This window comes from Erpetoichthys calabaricus, chromosome 18, assembly GCF_900747795.2.
Source record: "Erpetoichthys calabaricus chromosome 18, fErpCal1.3, whole genome shotgun sequence".
NCBI classification, from domain to species: domain Eukaryota; kingdom Metazoa; phylum Chordata; class Cladistia; order Polypteriformes; family Polypteridae; genus Erpetoichthys; species Erpetoichthys calabaricus.
In genome coordinates, this window is record NC_041411.2 from 61,162,521 (window position 1) to 61,188,526 (window position 26,006).

The 26,006-nt window shown below is 39.4% G+C and overlaps 1 protein-coding gene across 2 annotated transcripts in view; it reads right to left on the minus strand.

Moving 5' to 3' along the window:
- LOC114669031 (constitutive coactivator of PPAR-gamma-like protein 1) overlaps positions 1 to 26,006 on the minus strand; it is a 93,346-nt gene that overhangs the window by 35,831 nt on the left and 31,509 nt on the right. For both annotated transcript variants that reach the window (XM_028825127.2, XM_028825126.2), the window contains exons 3-6: positions 2,526 to 2,608; positions 2,299 to 2,427; positions 2,118 to 2,205; positions 1,344 to 1,441 (exon numbers count right to left, since the gene is read on the minus strand). In XM_028825127.2, coding sequence (XP_028680960.1) covers positions 1,344 to 1,441; positions 2,118 to 2,205; positions 2,299 to 2,427; positions 2,526 to 2,608 — 398 coding nt within the window. The remainder of the gene's footprint in view (positions 1 to 1,343; positions 1,442 to 2,117; positions 2,206 to 2,298; positions 2,428 to 2,525; positions 2,609 to 26,006) is intronic.

A 26,006-nucleotide genomic window follows, 5' to 3' on the forward strand; every position in this document is an offset into this window, starting at 1 on the left:
TAGTTTTGTTCAATGATGGATACTCATGGTGGAATGAAAAGTGTGTGCAAAGATAAAAGCACCTTGACAAAAGTTCATGGTAATAAATGCGTGGAGAAAAAATGCCTGTGCTAACAAATATGTGGAACTGGTACACTGCTTTGTTAGTTTTATTTAATTTATTTTTAAATAAAAGCAATGAAAGTTAAATGAAAATGTTGCAAAAACATAAAATAAAAAAATTAAAATCACAAAATGCAAAAAGAAACACTACACAGGTAAACTGTACAGTGGTTCATTGTGCTACATCATGCACAATTCCCTTGTAACAAGTATGAACGTGGAACCCTGTCTGTATGTCAATATTAACTGTTGCAGGCAAAGAAAAAAAGCTAGACACATCTTGATTTGGATGTAGGAATGGGCTGTATGACCAAATGTTTTTATTTTAAGATTTTGACAATTTTGGTAGACACAGAGATAACATACTATTATAAACTTTATAGACTGAATGTATTTTTGTATGCCCAATTGTGCACACAGGAGAGAAACTATTTAAAAGAGCTGTTAACAACGGTACTCAAATTGATTCAATAGCCGGTATTCACTGCTGACCACAAACACGGGAAGACACAACTTTTTCCTATCCTCTAACCCCATTTGAAATCTGCAGTTTTACACATGTATACAATGACAAAACCGCATAATCCAGTGCAGAATCACGGTACAAACTCACCAATCACACTGAACTGCACAGCACAATGGGTAATATATTCTTAAAGGGGTAGGATCCTTATTACACACTGTTCACATACAACACCACACATAATGTCATCACCTTTAAGGACATAAATGACATAAAATAACATCTTTTTTTGCACAGATCTGCATTTTGATATGATGTGTTTTATATTCAAATATGTTTGCAATCCTATAAGAATAATTTCACTCAGTACACCTTGATCAATCAGTTTATCACTCACTCCTATTTGAAAATCTCTATCTCTGGAAGTATTCATCAGGTCTTCAAAACTAGTGGTCATACCATCACAAGGAATAAACCTTAATGCTAATAACATTTGCAGGGAAATGTTATCAATATTTTTGTAAGGATCCACTAAAATCCTGCATTCATCCCCAAAGTGACTGTTGGCGATGAAAAGAACAACCCACTAGCAGCATGCATTTGTTATTGCATGCCTTTGCCTACACACTTATTAGTGTGCTATCCTTACATAACTTTCATTACTACTGTCACAAGGATCATTTAACAAAAAAGGGGAAATTTAACTAATGCGTTAAAACTACAAAACATCAAATGACAAAACAGTCTTAGTAGCTTCTGAAACACTACTCACACTTACCCCCAAAGTGGCTGAATGGTGGCTCTGCGGAATGTTTAGCATTGGGGCTGATGTGTACTGCTGGGTGGGGCCTGGCACTCCAAATTGATTTGGTCTAACTGTTCAAAGACAAAGAAAGCACAGCAAGAAAGGTTACTTTTTGAGAAGTACCACCTCACACTCAAATGTATAGCCATACTGAGTCACTACACAACTGTCATAAACTCGTAACACCAATCATCCAAGTCATAGAAAGCACAGTTATGTTCTATATTTCATCACATCACTGCAGTGTCATCACAGAGTACTATGTCTGTTCCAGTTCGTAGTAGTGATTATGACACACATTCAAAGACAGAATAAGATGTAAGCAATGGTATGTTTCAAAATAGAAAGGATGAGGACCATCCACAAAGAAGCAGTCATTTCTTCATTTCTACACATTTACTTTAATATACAAATGCTTACAGTCAATTATAAACATAATGCTATGAGCACAAAGCCTACAAGATATTAAAGACTATACAATGATGTAGACATCCTTAAATTTACACAACATCATTTGAAGCTATGTAATAAAAATGCTGTATGACCCTTGACACTAAACACATGGCTCTCATAACTGAAGAAAGAGACCCCAAACATGTATTATCACCTATTATGCTGACAAGGATCTTCACATGGAAGTTACTCAAACTATAGAGTCCCCAAAATGTTACAAGATGGAACAAGGTGATAGGTACACTCCTCAAATTGTAAAAAGCTTGTTTACTTTTCTATCAGTTTACTACTTACCTATATAGGGATACTGCAGGGGTTTGCTGGCTGCCGAGTAGTACTCCACAGCTTTCTTAAAACGCCCAACCTTGTCATCTGTTCTTGACTAAAACCAATAAGGATTATGTGTTAAATGAAACATTACATCATTCAGAGCATCCTTTGACTGTCTTTTTCAGGCACAAAGGAGAACACTCACCTGTGAATGCTTGAAAATATCCTTAGCAATAGATTCCAGATCACTAACATCTTGAATGTTACGGACATAGTCAGAAACAGCTTTGATAACTACATCACATGGTGGCAAAACAAGTTGGTGTGCACGAACCTTTTATAATAAAATAAAAAAAAGAGGAAAAATGAGTAATTCTACACTACATGCTAAACTGAAGAAACCTGAAATCCATCAAAAATTAAAATGGTTACCTTCAAGGATGCTAAGGGATGTTCTGGGCCAAGTAAACTCCAATGAAAAGCAGCCAAGTCTTCATCAGGCAGAATGTGGTTACCTAAATGAACAGAACATGGTAGACTATGGAAATAGTTAAGATTTAAAGAGTTTTTAGTATTTTTGATTCATTTAATTTTAACATTGACAATGACTAAACAATCAGCTTTTGCAAACAAAATTAGAGATTCTTTTCAATTATCCAGAATAAGCTCCCCTTTAATGTATTCATTGGCCAATGTTATAGTCATCTGAGGAACCTTAATTGCCTCCTTATCTGCAAACAAATTTTACATATCAATCTATTTTATTAACTCAGTGCTCCATGTAGGGTGTTGTGGAGGAACGCTAGAAACTATTAATGCAGAAACAGAGACACAAGGCAATTTATTATTATGTATGTCAGGGGGATTAATGTCGGGATGCGAGTTTGCTTATATTTGAAAATACTTAAGGTAGTGCTGGGTGGTATACCGGTTCATACCAAAAACTGTTTTTTATTTTTGTTATGATATGGATTTTTCTTATACCACAACACCAGTTTAAATAGCCTAAACAACATTCAGAACGTGGCGCAGTGGGAAACTGTTTAAGGGGGGACCTTTTTCACTGCTGCACCGCTAAAACACGAATGCAATGGAGTACATACGTTAGTGGAGGTATTGAACGGTGAAAATGGACAGAGAACACTCTGAAACTGAAGCTGTAGCAGACGATAAAGTTGAACATGATGACACAGACGAACTTTTGCAGAAAAAAGGCGCAGTGTCTGTTGTCTGGAGATACTTTGGTTTTAAAAGGTCAGATGTGGACCATTATGTTCAAATGGCAAGCCAAGTTGTACTTGTTTTATTTTTTTTCAATACTGTGTAATGCACCTGGGTACTGTGTAATTGTGTGACGACATGTTGAATTTATTCTCAACATTTCCACTTTAATCTCGACACTTATGACGAGAATAAAGTCGACATATTGACTTTATTCTCGTAATTTGTCATTAAAGTAGAACATCGTAAACTAAACTTCATCTTAAAATGAATATTTAATTTACTAGATTTACTCAAACCCCATCATAAGTTATGTAGCACATTAAATGCTTTGTGTTAAGTGTTCCCCGAGCCATGTTAATCGCTACGTGCTTCTTAAACTGACTTCATCTTGCACTAAGAGGAGGCGCAGGCAGCGATCACCACACAGAATACATTAATTTCATTAATGTGCTACATTAACTTATGACAGGGTTTGAGAAAATCTAGTAAATTAAACATTGATTTTAGGATGAAGTTGAGTTTATGACATTCTACTTTAATGACAAAATAAACTATGAGAATAAAGTGGAAATGTCGACTTTAATCTCGACATATAGTTGTTTTTCTTCTTCGATGTGTCCGTATTTATTTTTTTCTTCACCGTGGTCCTAATACGTTTCCGTAGGGCTATACCACAAATAGCACTATAAATGCAAGTTGCAGTTTTATTATTTATGTATATAGCTTAGCTTGAAGCAAGGTCCATATTAATGCAGTTTGCCTTAATGAAGTCTTGGAAGTAATAGTATTATTACTAGAAGTTGCACTATTATTTATTGTATTATTATTATTTATTAGTTTAAAAATTCTGTAGTTTAATGATGGTAAAGTTGTTTAAAAAGTCACTTTAACTTGTCAGTGGACAGAGATTGTTAACATTAACAAAGTGTAGTTGATTTACCAAAAATATTTACTATTTATTCCTTTTCTAAGACATGTTCAGTGCAATACAACTTTTGACAAGCACCTCTGGATATTTTACTAAGTCTAAATGCCTCTTTGGATGGTTGAAAATATGTTGTCAAAATTGTAGTTTAAGTTGTTTGCAAACTTTGTTCAATAAAAAGGCTCTATATTTTGACTGCATCTGTCATGTAATGTGATTCCTTCTCTTCATTAGTGCCACCCCCTAGAAGACTATCACTTTATGGGGCCATGCAAACCTGTATTAATAATTATGTACACATTAAAATGTTTTTTTGTACAATGTACAATTCTCATGAGAGTGGAATAGGTTATTCTTAGCCAGTAATTGCAGTGGAAAATGTGGTTAACATCCACTCATGCATGGGAAAAAATACCGTCCAATACAGTGAAACCGGTATAATTTGGAAAAATACCGTGATATAGAATTTTGGTCATACCGGCCAGCACTAACTTAAGGGTAAGTCTGGTATTTTTCAAGTTGAAGTTATTTCTTCATCATCATGGTACTGTACATATTAATTTGCCACATAAAATTATGTTCAAATGAAACTCTTTTTATAAATTATAAAAAATTCTTATAGCTTGCAATGGGGCCAATGGGTACACGGGTCCATAGGTGAATGATAAAGCCTTAAAACATACCAAATTCACCTATTTTTTAAGCCAAAAATATTACTGATTATTAATTAGTTCATTGTGATAACATATTGTAAAACAGAGTATCGTGTTATTTAAAGCATAAAAAAAGCACAATGTAAAAATAGTTGTGACTTTCTGCCACCCAGTTTTCTCCGTGGCACCTTTCAGGATCAGGTGTGTTCATTCACATCTGAAAATCACTGCCAGGTGTTACTGACACTGAATGTTGTCAAGATGTGAATTGCTGTCTGTGTTTTGCAGACAACAAGGCAATAGTAATTGAAAAAGTTACATTAATGATCACTTATATTCTTTGACTATACAGAAACTTATTCATGAGTTCAGCGGCTGATACAACCCAAGGTGACACATGCTCCCACCTCACTCCGCTCATGCGGCACAACAGCATTGCCGGTGGCTATGCATTGACAGCACAATCACAGTCTGCATTTTTCTAACAAATATGCAAACTGTACTAATAATCTTTCATGCAAGGTATGGATAAGAGTCTCCAAATTCATGGGCTTTGCAGGCACTGTGCCTGCACGCAAACCACCCCCCAAGGCCCCCGGTGCTGTTGCTGCAGTAGCTCATGAAACTCCTTTGATGCCAGTTTCTCCAGGTAGTGCAGTGCTGTCATTCCTGCCTCACAGTGCCAGGGAGTTTTACACATTCTCCCTGTGTAATTACGAATTAACTGGTTTCAGTGTATGTCCGATGTATTGATGGTAAAAATGTTTCAGATATTGTCATGTTCAATAAGAATTTCTAGAGGTGCCTATAATTGTGGAACATGTGTTTTTTTTTTAAATAATTACTTTTGTTGTGGAATTATTTTTTTCTCAAAATAAATTTATTTAAGTTAAAAGTTTGATTTCTTTTTTTTCAGTGAACGATTGGTGTATTTCTCCAAAAGGTAAATTTTTCATAACCATTTTTACTCATCTTTCTCAATAATTATGGAAGGTACTGTACATATTTTTCACACATACATATACAGTACAAACATATTACAGATCTCACATTCAACTTTTAAACTGTACTATATTTCTAATTTTCAAAATTGAATTAAAAGCTTAAAATACCTGCACTGAGTTTAACTCTTCTACTTTGGCCAACTCATGCAATACTACTGGGGATTCCATCTTGCCATTTAGATTATCCACATTCACACATCAGTTGCAAAAGAAAATTTGGATAGCCTTGATTGTCCTGAAAGAAATTAATCAACCTGTCCCATAAATACAAAGGCATCTTCCTTGTAAATATGTGAATGCTGCCCAGAGGAAGCCATCTCCACCCACCCACTCAGCTGGAGAACTAGCTAGCATGGTAAGGAATATTACTCAGGACTTTCTACTGACTTGGACAGGTGCATCCATTATCCATAGTAATATGTGCAGGGGCCAACCTCAACTGTCCTGTGTGAAGCTAAACGCCTGTCATTTTGTACAGCAAATTTACAGTATAAATTGGCTTTTAGCAACACTGTCCGTGTGAGCAAAAGGAAAAACTAAAAGGTATAATTAATTTTAAAAATAGTGAAGGGATGAGTTTTTCCTTCCATGTCCCAAAATTGTTTGTTAACAGATATATATTTGTTAAGGAAAATGGCGTACTGTGAATCTTCATGCAGAGCATATGAAACAGTTAATTGTACTAAATGTAGTACTATACTGATCAGTTAGTGTTTTCTCATTATTATTTGTTTGCTACATGCCCTTATGGCAAATTATCGTTAAACAAACTAGGGGGCTCCCCCCCTGCTCGCCCACCCCCAGGTTTGGTTTACTGGATATACAATTTAAAGAGATTGTTATTTTCATGGGAATTGTTACATATGCATTATTTTCACTTTTACTTTAAAACTTTTGTAAAAACAATCCTTGTCTTTTATTTCCGGCCCCGGGAGTGGTTACATCTCTTTCTCGCAGGACGTATAACGCTGTTTGTGTTGTGAATGGGGAGGCGGCTGAACGCATGCTAAGGAGGTGTGTCGGATCATCTGATGTCTTTCTGCTGCTGGCAAGCTGCCTGTTCTTCTTGTCTCGCTGCCTGATCATTTTAAAGCCTGTACAGCAGCTGTCCTTTTGTCTCTTCGTGTCTCTACCACTCGCACTGTGAAGCAGTGGGGGGTGGGTTAGGGTAGCTGAATGCACGCAAGGAGAAGCGGTCGGATCATCTGCTGGCGAGCTGCATGTTTTGCTTGTCGCTTGTCGTTGTTTTAAGAGCTTTGAGCAAGTTAAAGTGTCTCTCGCGGAACTTTAAATTGTCTTCGGAGAACATCACGTCTCGTCTCCCTAGTCTCCCTCCCAAAGATTTTTTTTATAATAGAGAGATAAGTATTTGCTGCATTTGCAGCTTTTAGTTTTTAATTTGCTCTCACACCGCTAATTTTCAAAATAAACTTTTTTTTTTCCTCACGTACATACAAACTATGAGAGTAAGGCAATAAGTCATGGACAACAAGTGATGTGTTTTGAAACCAAGGGTTTGTTTGCATATTTGAGAGAAATCATGTAGCTATACAAAAAACAAGGAAAACTCACATCCCAAGTTCATTAGCCTTGTTGGTGTTAACCCCGAGCGTAACTCAGCCTTGAATTTCTTTGCAAAAATGGTTATTCCAGAGCAACACTCAGGGCGACATGTAATGACATTTTTATAGCGTTAAGCCCAAAAAATTCTCTGACCAGTACTCTACTGCCATTTTTCGTGGAAGAAATAAGATCATGCTGTAAAAATACATGAATACTTCTATGCTTTCTGTTAGCTCTTAGTAAATTGACATTAACTCATCAATATTTGAAGCCATAAAGCCAGTTTTTAGATCAAACAAACTGAACCAAGTTGAAACTTAGATACAGTGACATTGACATCTGTTCGGCAGGTTCACGTCTGGTGCTGAATATCCTGCATCTCCTTATTACCCACTTATGAGTAACCTTAATCTAAAGGCACATGTTGATCAAAATTATCTGGATTATTTAAAATTTGTTGATGACAGTATGATGGAGAACAAAGCTGTTGAAATAAACTGCTATGCTAAGCAGTGTTGGAAAAGTAACATTAAGCTATTTGCTTCAGTTGCTGTAGCCTGTCACTGCAGACAACATGTGATTTTTTTATCAGTCTACTGATATTACAAGGTATAGTGGGTAAACCAGTCTAGAGATGTTACTGGTCCACAAACCAGTTGCTACCATCACCCATTTCTGTCAAAATAATGAGGGAGATTCTTTTTTCACTCATTATGAAATACCTGTACTACACTAATAACATTGAATATGATAATCACCAGCAAGAATCTGCTTGCTGGTGCAGGGGTAAGAACTGCTGCACTGTAATCAAGACATTGCTGGTTCAATCCTGGGTCTTTCCTGCATTTAGCTCTTTGAGTGGTGAGATGCTATTATTGTTATTATTATATAATAAAAAAAAACATTTGAGTCTCTAATAAATCAAAAAAACAAGTGTGTGTTTATTCAAGAATAAAACTGAATAAAAAACTTTAAAAAAAGTCACACATAAACACTTCTTTCTTTATACTATGTCTTTATGGGGGAGTGTGAACATGACTGAGAGTATAAAACTGAATTAATAATAAATAAAAAATAAAAAAAAAACGCTAACTTTTACAATTATCATAAGACAGGCTGTTAACACTAGAATCCCTGAAGCCTATGAAAAAACTTGTAATGCCGGGCTACCTTAAATTCCGTCGCACCTCTTAATCAGCGATCTTTGTTTTGCAAATGGGTCAATCAGCCTGCTATCTCATCCCCCCACTGCCAAAGCTCAACTCGGGCAAAAAGTTATCGCAGCTCAAGTCTGTTTGTCTGGGTGTGAGGTGCCTGGAAATGTATGGGGTAAATAATATATCGTTATTTGGAACGCATAAATTTCATGTGTGTTCCATGTCTACAACGATTTGGGTAAATGTAGGATGACAGGAAATGTTGAACACATAAGTAAAACAGAAACTTTTTCATGCTATAGTACTAATGACAAAATTTTGACATGAAGTATATAATGTGAGAAGACTGTAGTCCAAATATCAAATAAACACTTTCACAAAAGGTACAAGTATAACAAAGCATGTGCGCTTGTATTCAAGAATATAACCGAAGAAAAAGAAATCGACGCTAACACGACCGCTCGGGTGGTGCAGTGGTAAGAACGTCCGACTCATAATCAAGACATCGCAGGTTTGATTTCGGATGCTTCCTAGATTTACTGTTTTGAGTAGTGAGTTGCTCTTATTGTTACTATTATAGAATAAAAACGTACATTTGATTTGAGTCTGTAACAGCATTTTTTTTTTAAATTTAGTTTTATTCTCTCAGCCACATTCATGCTCATCCCGATCTGACACTGCCGTTTTCAAATAAAGACATGCTATAACATAGGTGAACTCAGATGAGGGTTCTACATTGGAGAAAGAGAACAGAAGCCCTCCCCACAAGAAACGTCCACTCACACATAAGAACAATGCAGCTGCACCAGGTGTAAAGGTGAAAGATGGCACTGTTTGGATGCAGCAACAGGTTGGGTGTCATCCTGCCAGTGAATCTGCTACACACATGAAACAGCAGGGTTTACAGAGCTCGCCAAGGTATCATGCAAAGTTCCGTTTGCGATTATGTTTCTTGATGGTCTTTATATGAAAAACATTTATATGTCACATAAACGGCACATCAAATGTTGTTTACCTATATTTATTTACTTATCTTCCTACAGCATAAAGTCACAAGTAGACTTCAGAGCTTCCTGTGTTTGTTCGACATACAGTAGGCATGCTGACAAAGTGCATGTGCAATGCACGCCCTTATTCAGGAAAAGATCAGTTACGAAAAGTGCAACAGCAGCTTCCAACTGCAGCTATAGACTTCAGTATGCAAGCAACTCTCCACACCAGTGTTTAGATCTGGCAATGAAAAGAATGACTGCATTCTCGGTACCATTGCTCACATACTGAAGTTTCAGCATTGCACTTCCAGGTCTGAACACTAGTATGGAGAGTGCCTCTGTGAGATCAAAGAAGAAAGAACATAGCGACAGAAGCACAACCTTCGTAACCAGTCTATAATGCAAATGAACAGCATTACATTCCCGGGGAGCAGTCCCATCCAATGTTAGCTGTTACAGTTCTGGGGCCATCACTCTGGCCTCGAAAAGCATTATGGGACACTGAAAAAAGGGGGGAAAAAAAGTTCTCTTAAACCGGCCAAATTATCAGTAAATCATTCAACAAATATGGGCAAATGTGAACACAGCAAATTCGCTGCAAATAACGTTTTGGAAAAATTTGCTGATCAACACTAGTCGCAAGCCACAGAAATAATTGTAAAAAATACCTTTTGACATCTGCTCAAACAGTGCTTATGTGCATTGATGACTGTTTCAAAACATATAATACAAAGTACATATACTAAATCTGCATCAGTACAGCAGTGGATAATAGACATAAGTTTCTGACTGTGATTATATAGATTTTTTGGCATTTACTTGTTTCTGATACATATAGCATTTTTTTTGTTGTTGAAACAAAATTCTATGCTTTTAAACATAAAAGTTTAAGCATTAACTTAGCAATTTCATTTAAAAAGAGGACAAAACTACTAACTTAGCAATTTCATTTAAAAAGAGGACAAAACTACAATACAATACACTGTCTTTAAAGTGACCTACTGCAGCTTTCTGCATTACCAGGGTAAAGCAACGCACTGATACCAAAAGTTACATCTGCAAATCTGAACACTTTCTTAACCTTGACATGAGCCTGTAAACTTTATTTTTAAGTAAGATTAAGAAATTAAGAATGTTTCTGAAAAGTAAGACTCAAGATCTGAATGGACTGATAAAAAATTACATGAGGTTGGGTATCTTCCAGGCAAGTGCCTCATGTGCCATTAATGACAAATTAAAAATTAAATATCAGCTGTGTCATACAAATAGTTGAGATTTGTGGGAAAAAAAGCACAAATTTTCTCTAAAGATCTGCTAGGCTGTACCCACTTCTCGTATGTGTGTGTTAATTTGCATTGTTAGACTTCAGATCCAACTTTAGATAAATCCCTTTAATTAAGAAAAAGCCAAAAATCTAAGCAAAAACTCAATTCTTTTCTAATGCAGGGTATCTGCTTTGGTGGGGCGTGGAAGAGGGGCAATGTGGCGGGCGGCCTGTTCCCATGCCCGACCGGGACACCCCTTCTACTTATATTCTGGGGGAGCAGCCATGGGCTCCTCAGTACCTCCCCCCGGGACGCTTGGTGGCAGCCTCCCTAGTTGACAATGGTGCCTCAGTTTTCCGCAGGGTTCCATGGGAGATGGAGTTCACCACAACCCTGTGGGGATCTGGGGTGGCCGCCAGGGGGTGCTGCATGGATCCCGGAGCAAATTTGGACACCTCTCCAGCCCCGCCCGGAAGTGCAATTAGCAACAGGAGATCAAGCACCTGGAGCACTTCCGGGTGGGCTATAAAAAGGGCCAGCATCCACCACTCAGGAGCCAGAATCGGGAGGAGGAGAACGAGGTTGCCTGGGAGGAGTGGTGGTGCCAAGGTGGAGAGTTATGTGCTTTATACAAAGTGCTTTTGGGACTGTGTTGTGGCTGGGGGTTCACGGGGAACATGTGCCCCCTCCAGCTGAAGAAAATGAAAGTCTTGTGTGTTTCTACACGTGCCTCTGTGTCAGTCTGTGCCGGTCAGGCGCTATATAACGCCTTTACCACACTGCCATAAAATCTACACACCAGCCCTGAAAACTTCTGAAATATGATCTACACTAATCCCTCGCGCTTTCGACTTTCGCGGCTTCACTCTATCGCGGATTTTATATGTAAGCATATTTAAATATATATTGCGGATTTTGCGCTGGTTCATGGGTTTCAGTGGACAATGGGTCTTTTAATTTCTGGTACATACTTCCTCAGTTGGTTTGCCTAGTTGATTTCATACAAGGGACGCTATTGGCAGATGGCTGAGAAGCTACCCAACCAGAGCTGGTATTACGTATTAAATAAAACTCCTCAAATATATTGTGAGCACGGGGGCTGTTCGCAGCCCTAGAGGATGCGGCCGCTCCTCAAAAAACGCTGAAAGACTATCTTCACATTACTCCTTTCCTTGCTGGGCTTACTTGTGGCTGCTTTGTCAAGCGATATGTTTCCCGCACGGTGCTTCGCATACTTAAAAGATCAAACAGCACGTATTGATTTTTGATTGTTTGCTTTTCTCTCTCTCTCGCTCTGACATTCACTGCTCCTGACGGAGGGGGTGTGAGCAGGGGGGCTGTTCGTACCCCTAGACGATACGGACGCTCGTCTAAAAATGCTGAAAGATTACCTTCACATTGCTCCCTTCCTTGCAGCTGCTTTGTCAAGCGACATGCTTCCCGCATGGTGCTTCGCATACTTAAAAGCTCGAACGGCACATATTGATTTTTGATTGTTTGCTTTTTTCTGTCTCTCTCACTCTGACATTCTCTGCTCCTGACGGAGGGGGTGTGAGCAGTAGGGCTGTTCGCACACTAGCCTAGAGGATACGGACGCTCCTCTAAAAAATGCTGAAAGACTACCTTCACATTGCTCCCTTCCTTGCAGCTGCTTTGTCCGGCGGTGCTACACATACTTAAAAGCCCAAACAGCCCTATTGATTTTTGATTGTTTGCTTTTTTTTCTCTCTCTCTCTGACATTCTCTGCTCCTGATGTATCCTCCTTTGAAGAGGAAGATATGTTTGCATTCTTTTAATTGTGAGACGGAACTGTTATCTCTGTCTTGTCATGGAGCACGTTTAAACTTTTGAAAAAGAGACAAATGTTTGTTTGCAGTGTTTGAATGAAGTTCCTGACTCTCTACAACCTCCTGTGTTTCTCTGCAAATCTGTGACCCAAGCATGACAATATAAAAATAACCATATAAACATATGGTTTCTACTTCGTGGATTTTCACCTTTCGCGGGGGGTTCTGGAACGCAACCCCCGCGATCGAGGAGGGATTACTGTAAACACAATCAAATGAAGGTAAGAATCTGCTTAAATTAAATTTGCTTAACACTAGAATTACCAAAGCTTATGAAAAAAACTCGTAAATCCGGCCCACCTTAAATCTGCTTGCATCTCTCCGTCAGCATCTTTTGTCTTGTAAATGTGTCGATAAGCTCAAGCAGCAAGCAGCCTACTATCCCACCTCAAGTCTGGTTTTCTGGCACCCCCCACACGAAATATCTACTCACATATAAGAACGACACAGCTGCACCAGGCATAAAGACGAAAGGTGGCACCGTTTGGATGCACCAAGAGGTCGGGCATCATCCTGCCAGTCAGTCTGCCTCACACCTGTCCTCCAACGAAGCAGCACGGCTTACAGAACTTGCCAAGATATCGTGCAAAGTCCTGTTTGTGATTATGTTTTGTGATGGTCTTTACATAAGAAACATTATATGTTACTTATATAAAAGCCAGATAGAATGTTATTTACCTTTACAGCATAAAGTCACAAGCAGACTGCAGAGCTTCCTCTGTTTGATCAACATGGGCATGATCACAAATTACACGTGTAATGCCATAAAAAATGCCTGCTGACACAAAGTACGCGATCAATGGGATCAATGGTATGAGAATGCAGTCAGACTTCTTTTTTGGGCACATACAGCGTCCATACCTAAACACTAACGTGGAGAGTCGCTCGCGTACTGAAGAGTCTATGGCTGCAGGTGGAAGCTGCCGTTGGACTTTTGCAGTCACTGTACTTTTATATACAAAGTCAAATCGAATATTATTTACCTTGATTTACCGTATTTACACGTGTACCACATGCACATTTTTTCCCGAAAATTAGCATTAGAAAATCAGGTGTGCGTCATACACAAGGAAATTTTTTTCTGTAATGTTTATTTTTGCTTGGGCTCTCTCTCTCTCGCGCTCTCTCTCTCGCGCGCCCTCTCTCTCTCGCTCGCTCGTGCGCCCTCTCTCTTTCTTGATCGCGCGCCCTCTCTCTTTCTTGCTCGCGCAACGGAAGAAAGAAAAACTTTCATCCTGCAACAAAAACAGAAGGGCATTTTGTGGAAAACATGCCCTAAACACATCCTATACAATCACAACGCGCGTCGTACATGGGGCAAATTTTTTTTCCGCAATTTTCTTTGTAAAAATTAGGGTGTGCATCTTACACGAGGGGGCGTGGTACACGAGTAAATACGGTATTTACTTATCTTCCTACAGCGAAAAGTCACAAGCAGACTGCAGAGCTTCCTCTGTTTGATCGACGCGGGCACACCGACAAAGTACATGTGTACTGAAGTGACTTCAGCTGCAGGTGGAACATTTTCTCATTAGCAACATGGAAAAAGTTTGTCTTTTAGGTATGTGTTCAACATTTCTTGCATTTCCTGTCATGCTACACTTACATAGATCTTTGTAGACACGGAAAACACGTGAAATGCATGTGTTCCAAATAATGATATATTTTTTTTAGCCTATACAGCTCCACGTACTACTTCACTCCCTGATAAACAGGACTTGAGCTGGGAGAGCGATTTTTGCCGTTGCTGTAGCGGTGGGAGGATGGGATAGTAGGCTGTTTGCTGCTTGGGCTTATCGACCCATTTACAAGACAAAAGACGCTGATGGAGAGGTGCGAGCAGATTTAAGGTGGGCCGGATTTACGAGTTTTTTTGTAAGCTTTGGTAATTCTAGTGTTAAAAACTCCACACTCACCACCAGGTACAATTTACCGTGTCTTAATAAGCACTCTGAACTACTAAATCTCCAAAGGTGTCTAGTCAACTAAATCTCTTATATCACATTAAAATACATGGAAGTCACTCACCTCACAGAAAGAACTTTTTTTTTACTCTCAGTGCTCCATTACTAAATGCTTCTTCTATCTAGTAACATGAAAACAGAAAAAAGTAGACTGCTTGCCCAAATGTCTTCTAAGATAATAAATTGTGCTTTCCAGGTCAGCATAAACTAAAACTAGAACATTTCCGATAATGTTCTATTCTTTTAAAGGAACACACCACTGAATGAAAATAAAGGATATCTCGGCATGAAAGAGGTCCGCATTATTTATCTCATAAAACCTGCAAAATGTCAACTACTTATATGCGGATTGTGTTTTATGTGCAAAAAAACAACAACAAAAAAAAAAAAACTGGACGCTCTAGTGGAACTATACATTTAGGCTGTACAAGAGGTATTTAATTAAAAAAAAACACAGATCACGCATATCTGTCACTTAAACTAAATCTAAAGGTAGAAAAATCTGCTGCTGCAAAAAAATAGTATGTTTGGAGAAATGCAATTCTTAAACAAGAGCATGGTTAAACAAACAACAGTTTTTGTCAGTTCAACTGCCAAATTCTGCCTATGAAAACAATTAAAAAAAAAAACAAAAAAAAAAACCAGAATTATATTTGAACAATGTAACTCAAACTGACAGCCCCTAATTTAAATGAATATAAGGGGTAATCAAAAGATTGAGCTTGACCTATTATCACAAGCACCGATTTTGTTTTTTTCAAATTCTCCATGAACATAAATACACCGATTAAAAATGTTCACTAATCTCTTCTTTGTCACTCAAATGAAAGGTTTCATTTTACTTGTAAAGCCACTTTTCTGCAGCTGATATAACATTTTTATCATTAGCACAGCATACAGTATATCATATGGAAGTGACCTTTCAGATTGGAGAATAGCTGTTTGTTGAAGGTCTAGAGAACGAAATCAGTGTGGCATATCTTGAAATGCAGTTTAACTGAGTAACCTTTGCAAACTGTGCAATGCAAACAGAGTTAGTTTTCAAGAGCAAAATGGAAATGGTTGAGAGTTTCCCTTGCCTCTTTCCCTCCACTGACCTCCAAGTAAAGTAGTATAATACTGATCAGTGACCCTTTTGAGGCATGTAATCAATATGGACTACATCCTCAACATCAAAAAATTGTGAATAAGATCTTGTTGGCACTAGCTTCATTCCTGAATATCTCTGGTGCTAAATGTTCAGAATCTTTCCCTTGTTCTAGCTGTTGAGTGGAATCTATCATAATGATGCTTCCAAGTTACACCCCCAGTTGTGAAATGCTTATTTCGCTCAATCTGAATTCATCAACTCATTAAATTTCAATTAGATGGAACACCACTAAGGAGAGCAAATCTGCAAAAAAAAAAAAACATTCCGTATGTACACACTCATAAAGCCCTGCTACACCCCAAAAACAAACTCTAATGTACTACTTTTTGGTGCACCAACACCATGGAATACCCTTTTTACAGGTTCCAGCTCAACATTTTTACAATGCAGCATCACTTTGTGATGCACTGCTTAATATTTAGCTGTTCAGTTCATTTACTCCTACTGTACTCTTCACTGAAGACAACAGCAGACGGCATACAAATCTACAAATACAAGAGATGACCAGAAAAGCACATATGTATACAGTATCTGCTAGAGCTGTCAGAACAAACATCAGCATTTGAATATAATTCAGCTATATGAAAAAAAAGATTTAAAGGCAAACCCTCATATCCATATTACTAACCGAGAATAAACCGGATATGGACGCAGGGACACAGCGATGGGACCATGAGACGTACTGCGCAGGCACACGTCTCATAAACCCGCAAGGGAAGTCGTATCCACCGCGAACGAAGGAGTCACGGACCAAGAACAAAAGAGCTCAACTAACGTGAATGAGAAATGAAGCAACAACGCGCCCATAGCTACCACTAACGACACAACCACACAAACAAGATGATTCTGCGCTGCACCCCAGAGTCAAACGTGAGAGGCTACGGAGGCCCCACAGGTCCACAAAGATACTACAGAAGGCGCAGGCATCACCGCCATAATGTGAGTGGCACTACTGCGGAGTGAAGGCGCAGGCGTCACCGCCACATTGTGAGTGGCACTACTGCGGAGTGAAGTTAGGAATAATGTGCTGCTTGGGATTGTAGAAACCTCTGAACGCTTTACACCAAATTCAAACACAATACAGCTCAACGATACAAACACGAGCCCACCTGGATAAGATCAATGAACGCAGGCGCCTACAACGCGCGTCTGAAACTGCGGAAGCAAAGCAGGCACGGGTTCAAAACGAACGACCTCGACTGACGGATATACAAATACGAGCCCGCCTGGATAAAATCAATGAACGCAGGCGCCTACAACGCGCGTCTGAAATGCCGCGGGCAAAGCAGGCACGGCTCCAAAATGAACGAGCTCGACTAATGTATTTCAGGATACCCAACGCCAGGGGTAGGCGAGCGAAGCGAGCGGAGCCCCCTTGTTTGACTATAAAAGAACAGTTTTTACTTTTTGTTTTCCTCACACTGATCAGCATTATGTTACTCTACACTCACTGTGCTGCAATACTTCTGCATTATGCTTGTGCTCTGTACATCACTTCCACGATCAGTGCTTTTACAGTTTTTAAATTGTTAATTTTTATACTAATTTATAAAACAAATATGTTTTCCTAGTGCACTGCTCTGCTTTTTGGTTAATGAGTGTATTACCAACAGATTTTAAATATGTCTCCAGTGCCCTAAAAATATTGTTTTGCTCCTGTTCCTGTTCTGTTTCACTCTTACATCTGAGATCCCTGATTTGTTGCTGTAACACCATTAAGCATTCATCATAGCAAGCAAAAGCTGGTTTCCTTTCTCATTTAACCTAATGGGAAGTAACTGCCATATTTCTTATTTTCCTTTTATTATTATAACACTTTAAAAATCTCCATTTTAATGAGAATTTTCAGTGTTAGGAAAGCTACCTCAATCAATGCACATCTTTTGGCTGCTGGCTAAAACAAAGGCAAAAAAAAAAATAGGTTGGGCTACAATGATTCCAATACTGGTATAGGATTTTGGTCTGATGCAGTGTTCATGTAGTTGAACTTGTAAAAATGCACCAATGCCAATAACCAAAAATACTAACAAGAATGCATGCTTATGTGAATTTTAAGGGGGGGGTGGGGGGGGGGGATGTGGAACGGAGAATGCAAAAGGTCTGTGTTGTTTCATAATTGACAGTGAAAACCAAATCCTAGTAGACTGTAAAACTGTAAAAGTAAACAGAAAAAATAAGCACAGTATAATTGCCTGACAGTACAGTACATAGCATCAGCAAACGTTGAAGCAGACTCTAGAAAGAAGAGAAAAAATGTCAAACAATAAACCATGGGGCAATGAAAATAACAGAAGCCTTAGCCCAGTATATTGTTCATGACAATCAACCATTGTCGGTTGCTGATAATGTGGGGTTTCAACACCTCCTGAATGTGTTGGAACCCAAGTATAACAATCCAAGTTGTGACCATGTCAGAGAGATCGTATTACCAAGGTTGCACAAGTTTGTATAAAAAGCATGTTGTTTAGCTTACTGCACAACATAACCGCTGTCAGCTTCACTACTGACATTTGATGCAGCACTCTTTGTCCAGTGTCTATCAGCAGCTTAACTGCACAGTGGATAGATAAGAATTTCACCCTCCAGTGGGCTGTGCTGTATGCAAAGCAGTTTTGAGGCTCCCATACAGGCCATGCAATAGTAGATGCATTTCAGGAAATGTTGTGGTCTGCGACAATGCCAAAAATATCATAAAACTCAATGATGACATTAGACTCCCAAGATTTTCTGGTGTTCCTCTTATAATCCAGCTGGAGGTAGCAAACAGTGTTTTTGCACAGCAAAGTGTTGCAGATGCTGTAACAGTCTGGTGTAAAAAGGACATCTATATATATATATATATATATATATATATAAAATTCACTAAGCCGCCGACAAGTAGACCCCCATGGAAAGCATGCAAGACAGCCACGCCCACCAACTCTAAGACCATTGGATATGACGACAACTCGCAGAGCCACGCCCACCAACTCGGACGCGACGCCTCGGAAAACACACTGTCACTTATGTTCGTCTGTGCTACAGTCCACATGCACCTCTGAGCCACGTTGACTTCTCGGTTACGACGCACGGCCGCATGCACCATCGCAAACTGTTTTACACGCTACATACAGCAATTTGCATCTGTGACAAACATGCGTCTTCTTAGATGGTCCTGCAGGAACACGGAAAACGTTTCTCCGCCCACCAACACTCCTTATTCCCCGGCCCGCGTCCACCGCATCCGCGACAAACATGCGTCTTCTTAGATGGTCCTGCAGGAACACGGAAAACGTGTCCCCGCCCACCAACACTCCTTATTCCCCGGCCCGCGTCCACCCTCGCTCTCTAGGCATTCACACTGCCTGCTCATGTGCCCGGATGCAACAACTCACCGACCACCCCGAAAGTCGCTTTCGTCTGTGCTAGGAGTCCACATGCACCGAGCCACGTTGACTTTTCATTATTCTTTTCGGTTACGACACCCGACAGCGTCCACCATGGAAAACCATGGGAAAGGAACAATGAAGCCCCGCCCAGAAACTCTACCCCTCCTCCCACGTGATGGGGAACACACCTCAGAGCACTGCCCGCCAACTTGAACAGCTCATCAAACACATACTTACTCGCTTTGGTCTGTGCTGCGGTCCAAATCCAGCTGTGAGCCACGTTGACTGTTCATTTGCCCTCCATGCCTACCGCTTCAAATGTATTTCATGGAAACAACACTTCTTTCAATGTTATAGAAATTCCTGCATCAGGTAACTGTTTGTTTCTATCAGTCGGGTTTTTCTGGAAAAATGTCATTGACGAAACTGTTGCTCTCAAACTTCGCAACATGGCTGTTGGCTTTGTTTGCCAACATTGGGATAACTTCGGCATTTACTTCCAAGCACGTCCTCATGCCTCTCCTCGAGTTTACAATCCGGCCCAACGTCTCTCCATATCCCGGCTCTTTAGCGGTCCTTTGGATCATGGGCATTACGAGGTTCTCATGCCTCTCAAATACACATGTGATAACCTTCTGGTGACATCTTTTGATGTTGTCAGTATGTGCACACAGGGTGCACACCCACTTGCTTGCCACACTAATGTGACGTCACCTGCACACTCTCCTCTTCCTGAAAAACATTTAAAGACATACTCCCCTGAACACACGCATTCCACACAGGACTTTCAATGCAACTTTTGTTCCAAAAGCTTCTGAGTGCAGAGATATCTGAACGCACATTTAAAAAAACACAACACTAACCGAATGATGCAATGCGAACATTGCCAGCAATGCTTCAAAAACAACTCGCGCTCTCAAGAAACACTTACGAACTCATTCCACTCTCACCTTCAATTGCACATTTTGTAACGAGGACTTCACAGGTGAGATGGATCTCCACAACCATATGCAGACCCATTCAACACAAACATTTGTATGCAAACTTTGCGACAAACACTTTCACGCACGCAGATACCTTACTAACCATCTCAAAACACATTCCCTGATGAATTCTTTTCAGTGTCAACACTGCTCCAAAACCTTCACACGCCAAAAATCTCTCAAAGCACATTTAAACACACACTCCACTGAACAAATGCATTCCAAACAGATCTTTCAATGCACGATTTGTTCAAAAACGTTCCGAGTGCAGAGATATCTCAACATGCATTTAAAAACACACGCCACTGAACGAATTATGCAATGTGAACATTGCCGGCAATGCTTCGAAACAACTCATTCCAATTCTCTTCAGTGTCAACACAAGCACTAAATCGTTCATGCACAAACATCACATTCAGTTTTCTGCAGCTTTTCAAGAAGATACCGCCATTCACGTCCAAGAACATAACATTGGAGTACCTACCGCACTATGTGCTTCTTGCAATGCTCTTCATTGGCCAGCAGAGGTCAACAAATCTGGACATTACACTAAGTGTTGTCATGCCGGCAAGGTGTCTTTGCCACCGCTATCCAAACCCCCTCTTTTTTTTTTTTTTGAAGACCTCTTGACTGGCAAGAACCCGCTGTCCCAAAATTACTGTGATCATATCAGGGAATACAACTCTGCTTTAGCTTTCGCGTCAATGGGCGCACACATCGCTCAACCATCTGGACAAGGACCGTATGCTTTCAGAATCCACGGTCAAATTTATCACCAGGTCTCTCCTTTATATACCAATCCTGACATGTCATCACAATACGGTCAGCTATATATCTTCAATTCTGCTGAGGCTACCAGTCAACGTTTGCAAAAGGAATGTAATAGCGCTTGCAGTGACATTTTGTTGCTTCAACTAGACAACATGATACGACAGGTTAATCCCTTTGCAAAGTCTTACATGCAAATGCATCACATTATCACTCACGGTAACCCTGTTACTGCTGTACGAATGGTGTTCAAGTCTGGTTATGAGAAGGTATAACGTCCCGTCCTGTCAAACTGATGTTGCTGCTATCTTTGTAGGTGAAGACGGGGAACCTCCTGCACAACGCAACATTTGCATATATCCAAGGGGAGATGCTTGCAAGCGTATCTCTGTTCTCAATATGAACTGTGACCCCATGGTTTATCCACTGCTATTCCCTTACGGAGATCCAGGCTGGCACATACAATTGACCCATGTTGAGGAAAAGCGAACCACGAAAAGAACGCGAGTCACACAGCTCCAATTTTATGCTTTCAGGCTTGCCATGAGATCTTCATTTACTGCACGCGCGCTACACTGAATGGATCAACATATGTCTACCCGGCGCATAGAGGCGTGGGTAAGCCGTTGAACCCCATTTGTGCTGGAAACTGGTGTTTGCAATTTTTCCCCACGAATGAGTAATTCCCAGTAAGTGCGGGTCATACGCTCCCACTGATTACGTCCCTGCCCTTTGTACACATCCCCGCTACTACCATGGTCGGGTGACTTGGTGGATTATATATAGAAAAGCAGCCGGAACCGCAAAGAACAATGAATAGTCTATGTGACTCACATGTGGACTGTGCAAAGACGAAAACGACTCAGGTGACGAGCTGGGAGTGGGCACATGAGCAGGCAGTGCATACTGAACGAGAAATCAGCAGACTAGCATGACGGAGGGGGCAGAATGGGCGTCCTTCCCCTCTCCTCCCGTTCCGCCCTCCGCACCCGAGCGCCGTCCACCCCCGTCCCTCGCTCTGGGAGGAGAAGGCGCGACAGCGGTCCTCCAGTTTTCAGTCACGGACAATTGTATGTTGGTTCGTACCGTGCATTGTTACAATGTTACTTTTCTTGGTGGTTTATTAAATTATGGATTTTTCAAATGTTAATTTTTTCCCGGTGCTTAAACATCATTAAAAAAGCGGCCTGATTATGCACCATATGGTACGCCGCAGGCTGGCTAGTTTTAAATATTTCACCTTAGCATACACCCATTCAGATGACATTCAGCATCGCCTCACTTCTCAATCTTAGGTAACCCAATTTAGTAGGCTATGTGATGCACTTCAGTTAAAAGCAGCACGTGTAGATGTACCACTGTTTGCTTTTTCTAGGTCACATATTTTACGTTAAATGGGAAAACTGAATGGTAAATGCTATGATTTACTTAAAACTGAAAAAAGAATATATGAACTTCACTATTTAAACTACACTACACATTTTTCACATATTAATTTGGAAATGTTTCGTCACCTTCTAAGCTTTTTGAAATTGAAGAATTTGTTTCAGACATAATAAACGCCCGGTTGTCACTCTATATTTTAATCAATGAAATGAAACACTCAAGGGTCACTTAATATACATACTAATATTGGCAGATCATGTTACAAGTCAATGTTTTTTTTGTAGACATTAAGAGTGTGTCTCTTTGCAAAACACTGTATCTGATGTGCTTGTTTTATTACAAAATACAACAGAACAGAATTTGTGCTGCGCTTCATAATGTAGAGCTTTTCATTTACTGTAACACTGCAAACAAGCACCAAACACACACAAAAAAAAAATCTGTATACACACACACACACTGGCCACTTTATTAGGTACACCTATTCAACTTCTCGTTAACGCAGATATCTAATCAGCCAATCACATGGTGGAACTCAATGCATTTAATCACGTAGGCATTGTTAAGACGACCTGCTGAAGTTCAAACCGAGCATCAGAACCGATAAGAAAGGTTATTTAGGTAACTTTGAACATGGCATGGTTGTTGGTGCCAGACAGGCTGGTCTGAGTATTTCAGAAACTGCTAATCTACTGGGATTTTCACACACAACCATTCCTAGGGTTTACAGAGAATGGTCCGAAAAAGGGAAAACATATAGTGAGCGGCAGTTCTCTGGCCAAAAATGCCTTGTAGATGCCAGAGGTCAGGAAAGAATGGCCAGACCGGTTTGAGCTGATAGAAAGGCAACAGTAACTCAAATAACCACTTGTTACAACTGAGGTATGCAAATGAGGATTTCTAAATTCACAACACATTGAACCTTGAGGCAGATGGGTTATAGCAGCAGGAGATGACACTGGGTGCCACTCCTGTCAACAAAGAACAGACAACTGAGGCTACAATTCACACAGGCTCACCAAAATGGGTCAACAGAAGATTGGGAAAATGTTGCCTTGTCTGACATTTGGATGGTAGTCAGAATTTGGCATCAAGAACATGAAAGCATGGATCCATCCTGCCTTATATTAACGGTTCAGGCTGCTGGTAGTGATGTGATGGTGTGGGGGGTATTTTCTTGGCACACTTAGGGCCCCCTTAGTACCAATTAAGCATTGTTTAAATGCCACAGTGTACATAACTATTGCTGCTGACCATGTCTATCCCTTTCTGACCGCAGTGTATCCATCTTCTGATGGATACTTCCAGTAGGATAATGCGCCATGTCACAAAGCTCAGATCATCTCAAACTGGTTTCTTGAACATGGCAATGAGTTCACTGCACTCAAATGGCCTACACAGTCACCAGATCGCAATGCAATAGAGCAACTTTGGGATGTGGTGGAATGGGAGATTCACAACATGGATGTGCAGCTGAAAAATCTGCTGCAAGTGCATGATGGAATCATATCAATATGAACCAAAATCCCTTTGGAATGTTTCCAGGACCTGACATGCTGAATCAATGCCATGAAGAATTACATCAGTTCTGAAGGCAAAAGGAGATCCAACGCATTACTAGCAAGGTGTACCTAATAAAGTAGCCTGTGAGTGTGGATGGACAGACAAATAGACAGATGGATATTCTTTTGAAACTGTATGTGTTACCAAAAGATTTTCACAAATTTGTGTCCTGAGCATGACTTAGTGTAAATAAATTTGAAGAAGTTATTATTACTTACTTCTCTAGTGTGGCTAATTTAAAAAAATCCTTAATTGCCAACATTTCATAAAATAGATGTGTAGCATTTTGGAACATTCTTTTCAATTACTTACATAAAATGTCTTCAAGTATCAAAAACTTGGACATATAACTTGACATATATTGGACATATAACTGGCATTCGTGTCATCAAAAAAAAATGTTTCTTGTTATTGACACAAGGATAATTTTTTTTCCCAAATATCAATACAGCCAAAAAAGCCAAAGAAATGGTGCTGCTGGCCCTATAGTAGCTGTGCAGCCTAGATGCAGCTGGACAAGATTATGCAGCATCGCCTGCCATAAGTCCGTGAAAGGATTAGCCGAGTAGTAGTTGAAGTGTTTGTTTAATGAGATTGTAGACTAACATGCAGAGGCATCAATGGGCTGTGTTCCAGTAGCTGCTACCATACAGCTGGAAACATACCTGGGAGAGACCACAGTTTCTCATTCAGACAAACCACTTAAGTACTGGTCACGAGTCAAGCAGAGCCTGCAAGCATTTGGATTCTGTTAAAAGTTAATTAAGTTTTTATATAATATAAACTTCAAGTCCTGGGTGTTGTAGACATTTAAAAGAGTAATTTAAATAAGAACATGATTATTTGCATCACACAAAAAACACCTCAAAATATGTATATACAAATAAACAATATTAAGTTGTAGCTTTATAAAGAAGCATCTTCTTCAAATAGTTGTTTCTGAAAAAGTGTGTTAACTTGCCATGAGTACACAGATGCACGAATCCTGCCATTCATTCATTTTTGGTGGCCATTGTATTTAGTAAAGTACAGAAGCAAATTAAATGGGGAAAAAAAAATTCCACTCGCAAACTATCCCTGCTTCCCATAATGTGGTACACTCTTAATACTTCTAAACTTCTAAATTCCAACAGCAGTTACAAAGTTCCATCCTCAAAGCATCATTTCTTCATTAACTGTTAAACCTTGCTGTAATAACTGTGCTTCAAAAGACCTTAAGTTGATTACACCACACAAACCATGACAAAAAAGTCAGCAACAGCGCATATTCAGTCTAATTTTTTTTATTTACTCTCCCCAAAACAGAGTTCAAGCTATTTCATGTCTCCTAATAGGATTTAAATCCTACACCAGCCACTGTCTATATGGATTTTTTTTTTTTAGTCACAGGCTTCTCCATACATCCTAAAAATTATTTTTACTTTTGAATCCAGTTATGTTTACTGTAGGTTATAATAATAGCGCACGTTAAACTGGCCTAGTGAGAGTGAGTGTGTGGTATTGTGTGAATGTGTACTGCAACTGAAGGTCCAAAAGCACGGTGATAATTAAAAACTATTTTAGAAAATGATTTGCAAAAGGGTAGGATTGGGATGTGGGCATTATTTGTGGGCTTTTCTAAATATGGGTTGGTAGTGTGGTATGTGCTGTGAGAAGTGTCTGTTCATAAAAATGATACAAAACCAAGAGCCTGATTGGCCAAAGCCAATTGCTGATTTCACAGCATTACGTAAAAACTAGCAAATTTCGATATAACGTCAACAGTTAAAAAATAATAATAATAAAAATGAAAAAAAATCACCATTTGGTAAATTACCTAAATCACACACTGAAAAAAATGAGAGAAATTCAACTTTTAACAAAAGTATATTTATTCTAAGAAAAAAATATTCGGCATAAAGAAATATTTTTAACAAAACCTTTTCATTATTGTTTCAGTATTAAATTCAGGTTATTTACCAAATGGTGATTTTTTTTTTTTTCATATTTCTTAGAGGTACCAATAATTATGGAGGGGACTCTACATCAACCTATGTATCTAGTTAAATCAAAAGTAATAGATATCTACAATCTTTGGGTAAAATATAACAAAACACATGC